Below are 12,356 nucleotides of genomic sequence, written 5' to 3' on the forward strand. Positions count from 1 at the left end.
TTTTTTTTTTTTTTTTTTTTTTTTTTTTTTTTTTTTAAATAAATCGTTTAACCGAAAACCGTCCGGTTTTGACAGGCGGTTAAACGGAATTGGAGATATCCGTGATGTTACAGCACTAGATAAAATAAGTTCTTAAGGCATAATCTTTATAATTTTAGTTAGGGGGAGCTGTGAAAAGCGGTCATGGCAGTTTAAACTATTCATCACATTCAGATATGAAGAGGCCAAACTGTTGCATTTTTTTATGACGGCGTAAAGTGTAATAGCTATGCATTTCTGTATATCTTGTAACAGGGAGCTCACTGAATACAAGCAGGAGCTTTGTTGCGCGCAGTTGCCATTCACTTACACATAACAAAAAAACATGGCAGCCTTTTTGCCAGTTTAACACGTCATAATGTATCTGATCAAGCCTAGCATTGACAGTGAGATTAAATCATACAAGCACAATTTGAATATTTTAAATATTTGTTTGTTTTGTCCAGTTTTGTCAATGTACCAAGGTCTTCATTTTGTTCATATCAGGTAGGTACTTGTCTCAAAGATCAAGGACATGTTCATGAACTAGCTTCGTTTCATACAATCAAATGGGCGCAAACTATATACTTCACGATATGGATTATTATATTTGTCTTGGGAAGAAAAGTATACACATCTTATGATCTTCCAAGTCCAAACAAAATTTTCAATACTTGAATATTTGGATGGGATTTGCTGCACACATTATGGAATTGGTTAAGATGTTGACTGCTTTCAATCTAAAAAGGTTACATCATGTAAAACATTGTAGTTTTCACAGCTTTTCTATCTCTTACATTGTGAATGGCATACACTTTACAAAAATCTCTCAAGTATCTTGTTCTACAATATTACTGGTATGCACAGTACAGCAACACGAGTAAATTTGAAGAAATGTAATGGAAAATGTTACCCAACAAACTTTAGAGATATTGCTTTCCTTGCTAAATAATCAAATACAGGTAATTTTACAATTTTTTGAACTTGCTGACAAGTTTGAATAAGTTTATCAGCTAATGTTGGTTGAGTTACATTATCTTTTAAGTTATGTCTCTCATACACAGGAGGGTTGTAAAAATGTAATCAGAGATATGGCAGTTGTGATGAATTTCCAGATTTAACATTAGCCTTCATGGTTCAGAATATAGCTGAAACTAGATGAAAGTGACAGAAAAGATGAATTATAAGATTAAAACTTGTGAAACATCATTTTCATATTTCTGAGCAAAAACACTATCTAGTTTGTATTACTATTTGTAGGATGTACATGTAAATGCACTGAACAAATTCTTCATATAATTTTGCATATAAGCCGCATATATATATATATACACTTGTAGATTTAGAGTATCAGAGCAAGTCATGATATAAAAACTATCACGCTTACATTTATTTCTAAGTCTTTCTGCCTAGAATTCATCATCACTGGTTAATCCTGGCAAACTTCCTTCAGAATCCTTGAAAAGATCCTCTCCGATCTCACTTTCATCCTCATCAGCCCCACCCTCAAAGTCCTCAGAGTAACTAGGAGTGGGGCTTGCACCCTTTGGAGGCCCCCTTCCAGAGTGATCTGACTCCGTAGGAGATCCAATCCCTTTAGTGGGTGTGGCACTATCTACCCTGGGACTGTCTTCAATTTGGTATTTGGTTCCAGGTACCCTGGGAGTGGATTCAATACTCTCACCAAAATCTAGTTCAGTCATTTGCCTGATGTTTCCAATATCCGACTCAAAAGAGTCTTTAACCAATTGAAGGCCTGGTTCCTGGCCTAGTTCTTCTTTTTCACTTCCAAGATAATCATGATGGGTATCCTCTCTGTTTTGGTCTTCTACATCATCAGCCTCAGCTGATGCATGTGCTTCTTGCTTTGGCAGAACAGTTGTTTCCTTCTGCTCTTCAAACAGGTGCGATCTTGAAGAGATCTGAACCATGCTAGGCACGAAGACCCCTTCTGTACTAGACATGGATTCTGGAGGAATGTCTTTACCTTTGGACGTAACCTGGGCAGACCTTTGACTAGATGCAGTCACTTGTACTGATGGCACCCTTGATGTGACAGCACTGTCAGCTCTGGAAGGTTGTGACTGAGACGTACTGGATGGAGCAGGATGAGGACCTCCATTTGAAAGTCCGGTAGAAGATGGTTGTTGATTGGCAAGCACTGGTTGTTGTATGGGCTGAGGATACATCTGCAGATGCGGTGGCATCTGACCCTGCATCATTTGCTGTTGGTATGGGTTCATCATCTGAGAATAGACACCAAGGTTCATTGGTTGCGCCCCAGGGGCTTGCTGGAAGTTCATATGCCCTGCTCCTGCGGAAGACACCTGATTGGGATACTGCATACCAGGCATCATCGGACCCATCATTCCAAACGGGACATTGTACGGAGATGGCTGCATTGGCTGATTGGAATAGATTAGGTTTCCAGGCTGGTAGATGCCATTGGCTTGTTGTGTTGATGATGAAGCTGATCCTAGTGACCCTGGTTGAGCAGAAGGCTGATGATCCTTCAAGATTGATTTCACTGCAGGATGACCAATGTCTTGTGAGCTCAGACCAACCAATGTGCACAGCTGACCCAGTCTGAAGTAAATATATGGGAATAAAACAATAAATAACTGTTTGCAGCATGAATGATGAATTGTTAAGATACCCATGGAGGATTATTTTTCAATGCAGAAATACCTAATGTATTGTGCATTTTACTGAAATTGATTTAGTTCAAGACAATTAGCATTTGCAAAGAGTAATGACCTATGCTATTTTTTCCAGTTGGTGTAGCTACAAAATGAAAAGCTCAGTATTATTATTAACATTTCTTTTGTCAATCAGCAAGAGCTTCCGTGAGTACATTAATTGCATGACCGAGAATCAATATGTCCTGATGAATACAAGCCCTTGTCCAGCAGAAAATTAACTCAAACCAAGCAGAAATTGAATTAAAAGGTAAACATCTTTTGTAAAGAATTATGTTGAAGAGCAATTCAGTTTCCTTCCCTAATTTCATGGTTCTGAAAGAAAGAAAGTTTTGTAAATTTTTAACAATAAAGATTAAAAGAGTGTAGTTTTCATCAGACTCACCCTGCATCTCTAAGAAGATCAAGGAAGCCATGGAACTTCTGGAAGGACTCTTCAATGCTCTCCAGTAATGCCTCATCCTCCGCAGTCTCCTCTCCTTCCCCTGGTCCTCCCTTCTTGAGGGGCGAGGTAGGACCCCTAGCCTCCTGAAGCTGGAGCTGATGCTTCAATCGACTGTTCTCAACCTCCAGCTCTATCACACGCTCATCAGACGCTGCCCTCGCTTTGCTCTCAATGTACAGACGTCGTCTCAGTTCTTCAGCTTCAACCTGTGTCGGGTATAACATTTGTTATCATTAGAAGAATTTGTTAGTGTTCCCAACACTCTAGCATCTTATCCTCAGATTTCTCATTGTAGTTAATAACTTGTTCTGTAGCCACAACTGTAAATAGCTGTTCAATTTGTTTCTTCAAATGTTAATAATAATTTCTCTGAAATAAAAAAAACTTAACCATGACATGGCTATCACAAATATTTGCAATCCATGCACAATATTTACACAGTGGATTTCACATAAACAGCATTTTTTAAAGTTTCTAGGTACATGAATATCTTTAAGTTGAACAACATAACACTAATTTGAAAACATGTTATAAACTAGTTACCTTGAAACTGAACAAGATAAAACAGTACTTCAATTGGAGAATTATCACAAATATTTTCACTGAAGTAGGGATTACTAGCTACTATAATTCCGCAACGTAAACTTGTATGTTATAATTTTAGGTAACTTTCTATCTTCACTAGGGGAACAAATTATATATATATATATATATATATATATATAATAAAGTTTACCACATACACAGAGGAACTGAACAATTTACTTTACCTGAAGATTTTTAATCTTTCGATTGACATTAGCCTCATATGTTGCCCCAGTGCCTGTAGAGGAGGACATATAAGTAGAGGGTGTGTCCATGCTGTCCTTGACACTGGTATCAAACTCACTGGAACTAACAGCATGTACATGGATAGATGATGCTCCAGGTCTAGTAGGTGTAGACGATCCAGCAGGGCTTCCAGGTTCAACATGCAGAAGGCTCTTGCTGCTGAAGGAGAATGGTTGGAAATAGATTGATAAATCAGCAGAACAAACGAGATTGATAACTCTATGAAAGGTTATGCTTTCCTAGCTCCTAGAACACAATATTTGCATAGGTGATCAGCGTTCCGGCGACGATCAGTCTGTTTCTTCACAGATACACGGGTTAGGTTTATAAATGCTATTGGGTTTTAGATTAGGTTTAGACATAGGTTAAAGGTTAGGTAGTGTTTGACCCCAAGTTTAAATTAGGAACTCACATAGTACAGGTAATTCACTACAGAGCGATCATTGTCAGAGCATGTATCATACAACCCTTTGAATACATTGAAACAAGGTAGTATCTTGTACAGTACAGACAGTGGTCAAGGCAATGGCAATATGAATATGACCTCCCTCACCTTCTTTGGTTTGCTCTAGCGGCTGTTCTCCAGGGAACAAACCCTGGACCAGGTCTCGTTAGAACAGGCTCCATGTCCATCTTAGAACTCTGAATGGTAATCCCGCTCTCAGACTTGGACCTTGTTCTTCTCTCTGGTTTAATGGAAGATGTACTTTTCACCCTGCTCCTACTGGTGCTTGGTTTTCTCATCTGGATGGAAGAGGTCCTCACTAGGCTCACTTTCCGTTTGTTCCTCGGCTTGGAGGATGACCCATTAGGACTCCTTGCTCTCAGCCATTTGTACTATAAATGTATTTAAAAAATCCATACTTCTTTGACTTTGTTTAGATTACATAATATTTATTTATACCAACAGGAAAGACTATATAAATATGACTGCATCTTCAATATGCCTCCAACTGTGTTCAATGAACCAATGACTTTGCGATATTTGGCATCTGATCTCTTGAATCTAAACTTTCATGCTCATACACGCTCGAGTCAAGTCTTGTCAAAATCATCTCATTTGTTCTCAAGTAGCACAGTCACAAAAATATTCCATGTATTTTTTTGTTTGGCTACTTTTATAGCAATTGGACTTTATAACTTTTACACCCAACCAAATACTGAAGTGGTAAGCATAAATGTGTGAAATAGTCTGTTGAATCTCCTGTACAGATGTGATAAACAGAAATGGATGGATGCCTCTTAAGATCAAACAATAAAAGTTAAGATGTCCTGACCTCTATTTCTTGTCCTCCTGAATTGATCATGACTTGTTCTATGATGGCCTTCAAGAGATCTTGGTCTATGAGATGGGTAAAGAAAAAAAGGGGAAATGTAGAAGTAGATGGAGGGAACAGTTAAGAGCAAAACAAATGTGATAGAAATAAAAAAAAATATCTAAAATATATAATTTGTACAATAAATATGTATAGTATAGTTGGTGGTGGTTATTTTACCTCACTGCTAAGAAAGCATAAATGCTTGTAAGTAAGCAACCAGACAGCCAACGGCTTTAGGTCCTCTCCGAGGGACCTGGTAATGAGGATTAATGCCTTACCAAAGGGCACTAGCGCATCGCCTTGGTTTCGAACCCGGGTCACCGGATTACGAGACCACTGCTCTACTGACTGAGCTATCGTGCCTCCTATCATAGATGTTATGATAGCCTCTTTAATGGTGCTGAATAGCTCCACATATATGAACAGAAATTTGGTGTACATATGAGATGATGGTTCTGTAAGTTATGCATCAACTAAGATCCTATCATAAGTTGACACTTCCCTCTCACAACACTAATAATGTGTGTAGAAAAATAGCTGCTACACAAAACGTTTAATGCCATCATTACCAAACAAAGAAGTAACTTTCCTTAAGTAAAATTTAATCTTGAAATCATCCACTGAGAGCCAGAAGGACATCAACTCTCATACTTTCATAGATTGAAAACCCTTCTGGCTTTCGAGCAGAAGGAATTATAGAAGAGAAATGAAGAGAAATACAAAGCTAAAATGTTACCTAGTAAAGGGTTTCTTCTCAGGTCCAGTACAACGATGCTGGTATTCTGATGCAAAGTATCAAGAAATGCCTTGGCTCCTACGTTGGATATACCACAATGCTGCATGTCAAGAGCTGAGAGAAGCATGAACATTTAGTTATCAAATGTACAAAGTGAGAAAAATAACTTGTAGCATAACCAAATTTCAAGAAAAAAATCGCTTTAATTGGTCTTCCTAGAAAGGAATTGGCCTAATTCTAATACAGTGAATGAAATATCCTTCTTGTTTTACAATGAAATTTGTTTATCTGTAAATTCCATATTAAAGGGACCTGTACATGATTCAGCCTAGGACGCAGGTTCGAAACTGAGTCACGTCTTTCGGATGGTGACGTTTAAAGGTCGGTCCTCAGACGTAAATAATCATATCTGATTGAAACACATCTGTAAAAACCCAATACACACACATACACACACAAACTACCTGGCCTTTATACACAGGTTTCACTGTATCACCATACTAAGATCTTCATCCTCACCTTTAAGCCAAAGGTCATCCTTCAATGCTTCAGCCAGTGCCATAGCCCCTTTATCATTGAGGAGCGGATTATTGTTAATGGTGATTCTTCGTATCCCTGGCATACGATCTAAGTCAGGTCGGCGGTATCTCAAGCTGTCTTTCCATGCTTCTGTATGTCTCCTGGTAGCTTGATGCTATGTCGGGAAATGAAATCAATGTGTGAATGTGAACATGTCTCTAACATGCCTCAGGTTGGACGAGTAATCAATAATCACCAGGCCTTTGGCATCGGACCTCTTGAACCCAACTCTAAACAGTCCATCTGTTGTTGTTTATATACATTTAAAGGGACTTGGTAAAATTGTTCAGATGAGAGATAGTGGTGCTAAGGTAGTGACTTCAATGCTAGATGTACAATTAAAGATAATCTGAAAATTTGAGTGAAAACAGACCATTATTCATGGTACAAATTGGGAAAAGCTGATCTGATCAATTCCTTAATTCTCCCGACTATACTTTTACAATTTTATTACATTTTAGGTGAATGGAAATCGTCACAAAGCAATAAAATGGCTCTACATTCCATTCCAGACATTTAAGTGTTGACAGATATTTTATAGCCCGTTTTATGTCTTTTTTCCATCAAAAAACGGTTGGGAAATTCAAAAATGGTTGGGAGAATTTACTGTTAATCACTGTTAGAGGGTGCCGTATATCGACGCCTTCAAAGAAAACCATAGATATCTTCGTGGTTTGAGAATTTTTTCAGGATTTTTTGCATGTCAGAGGGTTAGTAGAGTAGAAGGAATATAGTAAGTAACATTTTATACAAAAATTAAGCAATTTTTTTCATCAACCTTCAACAATGTTACCAAGTCACTTTAAGCCAATTTTTCTTGATGATCAAAATCTATCTAGTTTATCTTTTGATTCTTATACATACTTGTGCCAAGTTTGGTTGAAACCTGTTCAATGATTCTCAAGTTATCAAAGTAAAAACTTATTTATAAAGATATTTTTTATAATTTTATTATCATGTGACCTCTTGAATAGTAAATCTCTTAAGATCATCCTTTCACGCTTCAATGCCCATTTGAACCAAGTTTGGTTAAACTAACATATATGGTTCCCACGTTACTGCGGTAACAAACTGAGATAGTCTAATGGACAGAAAACACAAAACATGCCTTTTACACAATGGTGCAGAAGGTATGTCTGGCCAGGCTATCAGTAATGTACGCAGGATTTGCCATGTACATTTGGGCACGAAAGGATAAAGCTTCTTAGTTTATCATGGACTATGTACATACCTTGACTAGCTTGGCTATCATATCTGCACTTTTGCATGTGAGTCCAGCTGCTGTGAGGTTGAGAGACACAATGTTTGGTGTATTCTTGATGCATTGGCATAACACTTCCACACCTCCATCTCCTATACGGCAGTATTCCAGAGAGAGGTGCTGTAGGCATCTGTTCTTTGCTAGCCCCTGCATAATGATGAAATCAGTCAAATATAAATACACTTATTGAAAGGTCATTCAACATGATTGGTCATTGAATGTGACTTCAAGAGTCATCTCCAGTTACTCTTTTCTTTTAAATAAAAATACATATCATGAATGGATAGTGGACTATCACATTAAGCATAAACTTAGATTTCCTTATACTGCAGTTCCATAAAAATTGTCTAGATTCAATGTTCAATCAAACACTTATTAACCTAATATTTAGTAATTATACTTAGATGTGCTAATCATATTTTTAAAAAGCCGTTTTATGGCATTGTTTTGACCAGCAAAATGTGACAAAATGACAATGAAATATATAAAGACATTCATTTACAATTTCACCGTAACGGCATATATCCTTTGAGATCCTGTACAAATTACTTTTATTGACATTACATGTCCCGGAACTCTAGCTTAGTTTAAGAGTTGGACATACAATTTTTGACAGCCATGCTTACCTTACACAGTGACACTACATTCCTTTCCCTCAGCAACAAGCCCTGTAACTCCAGGTGCTGCAGCTGTTCATTGTTAGCCAGGCACTCCCTCAGTGCAATACACAGACGATGGGTGATGTCTCTTGATCTGATCGGCGGGGTTCGTCGGACCTGGGTCTGTAAATGCGACCTTTGGTCTGTTTAACATTAATGAAAAAGGAAATGGTAAGTAGAAGTCTTAATGCAAAAAATATATTATATGAATAATTGAATATGGTTATGGGTAAAAAACAATTGAATAAAAAGTCTAAAGTAATTAATCGGCGGGAGGTAAACACTATGAATATGACTGACAAAGAAAGCGGACAAAATATACAGTTCCTCAGGTAGACAAAGGAACATCCGTTTATTGCTATTATGTAAAAATGTGTAGAACAGGTGTCACATGCATATTCACCTGTTCTACACATTTTTACATAATAGCAGTGAAGGGATGTTCTTTTGTATACCTGAGGAACTGTATATTTTGTCCGCTTTCTTTGTACATTATATTCATAGTGAAATGAACCTTGGTCTGTAAATATGATCAGTCTCTGTTCGACAGTAATTCATGAAAATAGAAATGGTTTAAAGAAGTTTCTTGCATAAAAGTGCTGTTATCAATTGATACTGGATGAATATCAGTAGAAATCAATTTTCTTAAAACAAATTAAATAATGCCCACTAGGATCTTGGAATAGTATTTATTTTCCCTTCAAATTAACAAGAATTTTAAATTACTCTACATTGATCTCATTCTAATTTCACCTTTTATTCTTTATTAGTTTACTGGTACTTCTCCTTATGTCTCATGTTAATAATGACATTCTTACAGTTAACAGTAACATTCCTGAACATTGTTGATTGGGCAGTAACCAGAGTAATCTTACACTTTATAATAATCAATGAGTTAATCAGTAATCACTGATCAATTCTCGTTCTCCTGAGTTTAAAAAAATTGAAGTAACTCCTCAAGTGAACTCAGTCACACTATCAAACCAACTTCAACAATTAATTGACAGTACCATGCCACTTGTGTGATGCAATTTTTTTGTTGTCTATTGTTGGTCTCATCCATGTGTCTGGGATAGAACAGAGTTCAAGAAGCACTTACCGTCCTGCTTACTGCTCTGAAAGTAACTCCTGAATGCGACGAACTGCAGGCTTCTGTTGATACGTAAGGCATTGATGATGGGCATCCAGTCAGGCTGCCGTACCCTATCTGCGTTCAGGTCCAGGACCCCATCGTCCAGATGGGCCTTGACTGCGGTCAGTGGACATGAATCCTGCAGAGCACATAGCTGGCTGTAGTAGCCTTCAAAGTCCTGAGCCCCTCTTTGTCTTGCTTTTACACTTTCTATCATACTTCCGAAAGATTAATAATAGTGTTAAGTACATGGAGTATTTTTCATCCTCAAGCTACAAAGCTCAAAGCTTGTTTATTGAATTGGCGCTAGTTCAGAAGTCTATCCAGACTGCAATTCGACTGCAGTTCATAACACACGCCACGTATACACCCCACCACTGACCGTCGGCAGGCATGTAGCCAGAGTTTGATGTTTGGGGGGGGGGGGGGGGCACATACATGTAATCGATCGAGGTAAAAAAAAGGGGTCTAAAAAAGTTCAATCGATCTTGGAAATTTGGGGGGGCATGTGCCCCCCCCCCCCTCCCCGTGGCTACGCGCCTGACCGTCGGTACGGTATGCAATTGTATTGTGCCGAAATTTGCTGTGAATCTCATGAGAAAGCGTGTATATAATATAATAAGTCTTGGTTTTTTAGGAAAAATATTCAAAAAAAGATAAGAAAATTGACACAAAACATGTAAGAAACATAACAACTTTTAGTTTTAAATCATGATCATTATTTGAACAATTGATGAAGATTTAGTCAATTTCCGGTATGTTTCAGTAGGGCATCTCCTCACCGGAGTTCCGGGTCAAAGTCTGGATAGACTTCTGAACTAGTAGCACCAATGAATTTTAAAATTTCCTGACAAAAGTCAAAACAGCCGTTATCTTAAACGAGAGATTACGAGACAACTGAACTCTGAGTCTGAAGTTATTCTAAATCAGACATTGATTAACTCAACTGATTAAACAAACAATTATTGATCAGACATGACAAATGACAAATTCCACCCAGCATCTAGACCAAGAACTAGGCCTACGTCCTACCGCCTACCGGTAGATAGAGTCTAGTTTATTCCTCAGCACTAGATCTACTGACTTATGGATCCTGCCGAGTATCGTCGTAGAAGTAGAAGTAGAACTAGAAGGTTACTATATTTCTGTCTACATTATTTCACTGTGACTGTGAGCCGAGTTATTATCATCTGACATCAACACAACACTGACGTGACAAGACACAAACAAGTGCTACTGCAACTCCAGGGAGCTCCACCGCGCCGGCATCGCCGACGCCGACGCCATCGGCGGCGGAGCTCCCTGGAGTTACTCCTATACTCTCCTAATGCTGCTATGTCTAGTATCATCTTCGACAATCTCTTTTGTTGTTGTGGTTGATAACCAAGTTTAACTTTAAGTTACTTACGCCATGAGACCAACGTTGAACAATAAAATTTGACAATATATGCTCTAGATCATCCTCGATAACTCGTTCTTGCAGAGATACGGGTCTGGTCGTTTATGATCTCTAAAATGTTATAATAATTTCAGAATTAAAAATGCAATTTTTTGAAGTTCGACTGCTGGCCGCGCCAGTACTTTTTCCCATTCTGCCGTAGATGGCGCCCTTAACCTTAGCGATTCGGCGGCTGACGTTGGCTGAAATGTTGGAATCCGATGACAATGTTGTCAATGATATTGATGGTAAAGATGATAATGATGATGATGACAGTCAGACAGTGGATGATCCACGGGCGAGCCGGGGCCGACCCCCCCCCCCCCTAGGAAAAAAAACCCTGTAAAAAACAGTTAATTTAACTTTTTGTTTAGATGCCCCCCCCTGGTGCTCAAGGGGGCAGGAGGATGCGATTTTTCAAATTTTCGAGGGCCAAATAAATAAAATAATGCTCACTACCCCCCCCCCCCCCCCCCCTCTTCACTGAGCGAATTATCGGCCGGCGCGATTTTCAAATTTTCTGGCGCAAAAAAGATTAAAAAATCAATTATACTAGCTTTTGTATGCATTTGTTGAAAAACGCCCGCCCCCCTCCCTTCTCAGTGTTATTTAGGGTACGCATATGCATGTTCCCTCCTTTTGAAAACATCCCCCTAAGTCTGGTGTGTAAAGTCAATTTTGTGTACTACGAGCCGGACTTTGGTGCGTGAAAAGTACCCCTTTACCGGACATTTTGGTAACATGCATGCGGTCATTCCGACCCCGAAGTGGGGAGGGGGGGGGGGGCCGGGGAAAAATGACAAATTCCTAAAAATTTATAGTCAGGCACTTAAACCCCCTAAAGTGCCCCTTTATACATAGAAAAGGTGCCTCCTTTTACTCAGATAATTAAGCGCCCCTTTTTATTTCAAATAAGTGCCCGTTCCACATTCTTATAAGTGCATGCCTCTTACCAACTCTGATAAGTGTCCCTTTACCTCTGATAATTGCCCTAACCAAGTCTGAGAGGTAACCATTTTACTTTAACAAATGCGCTTTTTTCTGGGGGGGGGGTAATAAGTGCCCCTTTTTATCTTTGATGCGTGCCCCTTCTATCCTCTGATAAGTGCCCCCTTTTAATTTGGACAAGTGCCCCCCTTCTATTTAATAAGTGCCCTTTTTCCTTCTGATAAATGCCCCCTTTTTAAATAAGAGTGACACCTCTGATAAATACATTTATTAAAATCTCACTATCAGACT

At 38.6% G+C, this 12,356-nt stretch overlaps 1 protein-coding gene across 2 annotated transcripts; it reads right to left on the bottom strand.

The window, feature by feature from the left end:
- Nucleotides 1-124: 124 nt before the first annotated feature.
- On the bottom strand, nt 125-11,262 carry LOC582208 (centrosomal protein of 78 kDa). Of its 2 annotated transcripts, none has more exons than XM_011662270.2 (11): nt 11,088-11,262; nt 9,647-9,897; nt 8,515-8,690; nt 7,859-8,035; nt 6,568-6,742; nt 6,049-6,162; nt 5,271-5,335; nt 4,547-4,830; nt 3,933-4,149; nt 3,103-3,368; nt 125-2,604 (listed from the first exon to the last, which is right to left on the bottom strand). In XM_011662270.2, exons 1-11 carry the CDS (start codon nt 11,090-11,092, stop codon nt 1,428-1,430), a joined length of 2,907 nt encoding a protein of 968 aa, XP_011660572.2. In that variant the 5' UTR covers nt 11,093-11,262; the 3' UTR covers nt 125-1,427. The 2 variants fall into 2 exon arrangements, with proteins under 2 accessions (XP_011660572.2, XP_787261.4); XM_782168.5 differs by having other exon boundaries at nt 3,933-4,152.
- Between the last annotated feature and the right edge of the window lie 1,094 nt (nt 11,263-12,356).

This window comes from Strongylocentrotus purpuratus, unplaced genomic scaffold (genome assembly GCF_000002235.5).
Source record: "Strongylocentrotus purpuratus isolate Spur 01 unplaced genomic scaffold, Spur_5.0 spur5_scaffold_6, whole genome shotgun sequence".
NCBI lineage: Eukaryota > Metazoa > Echinodermata > Echinoidea > Camarodonta > Strongylocentrotidae > Strongylocentrotus > Strongylocentrotus purpuratus.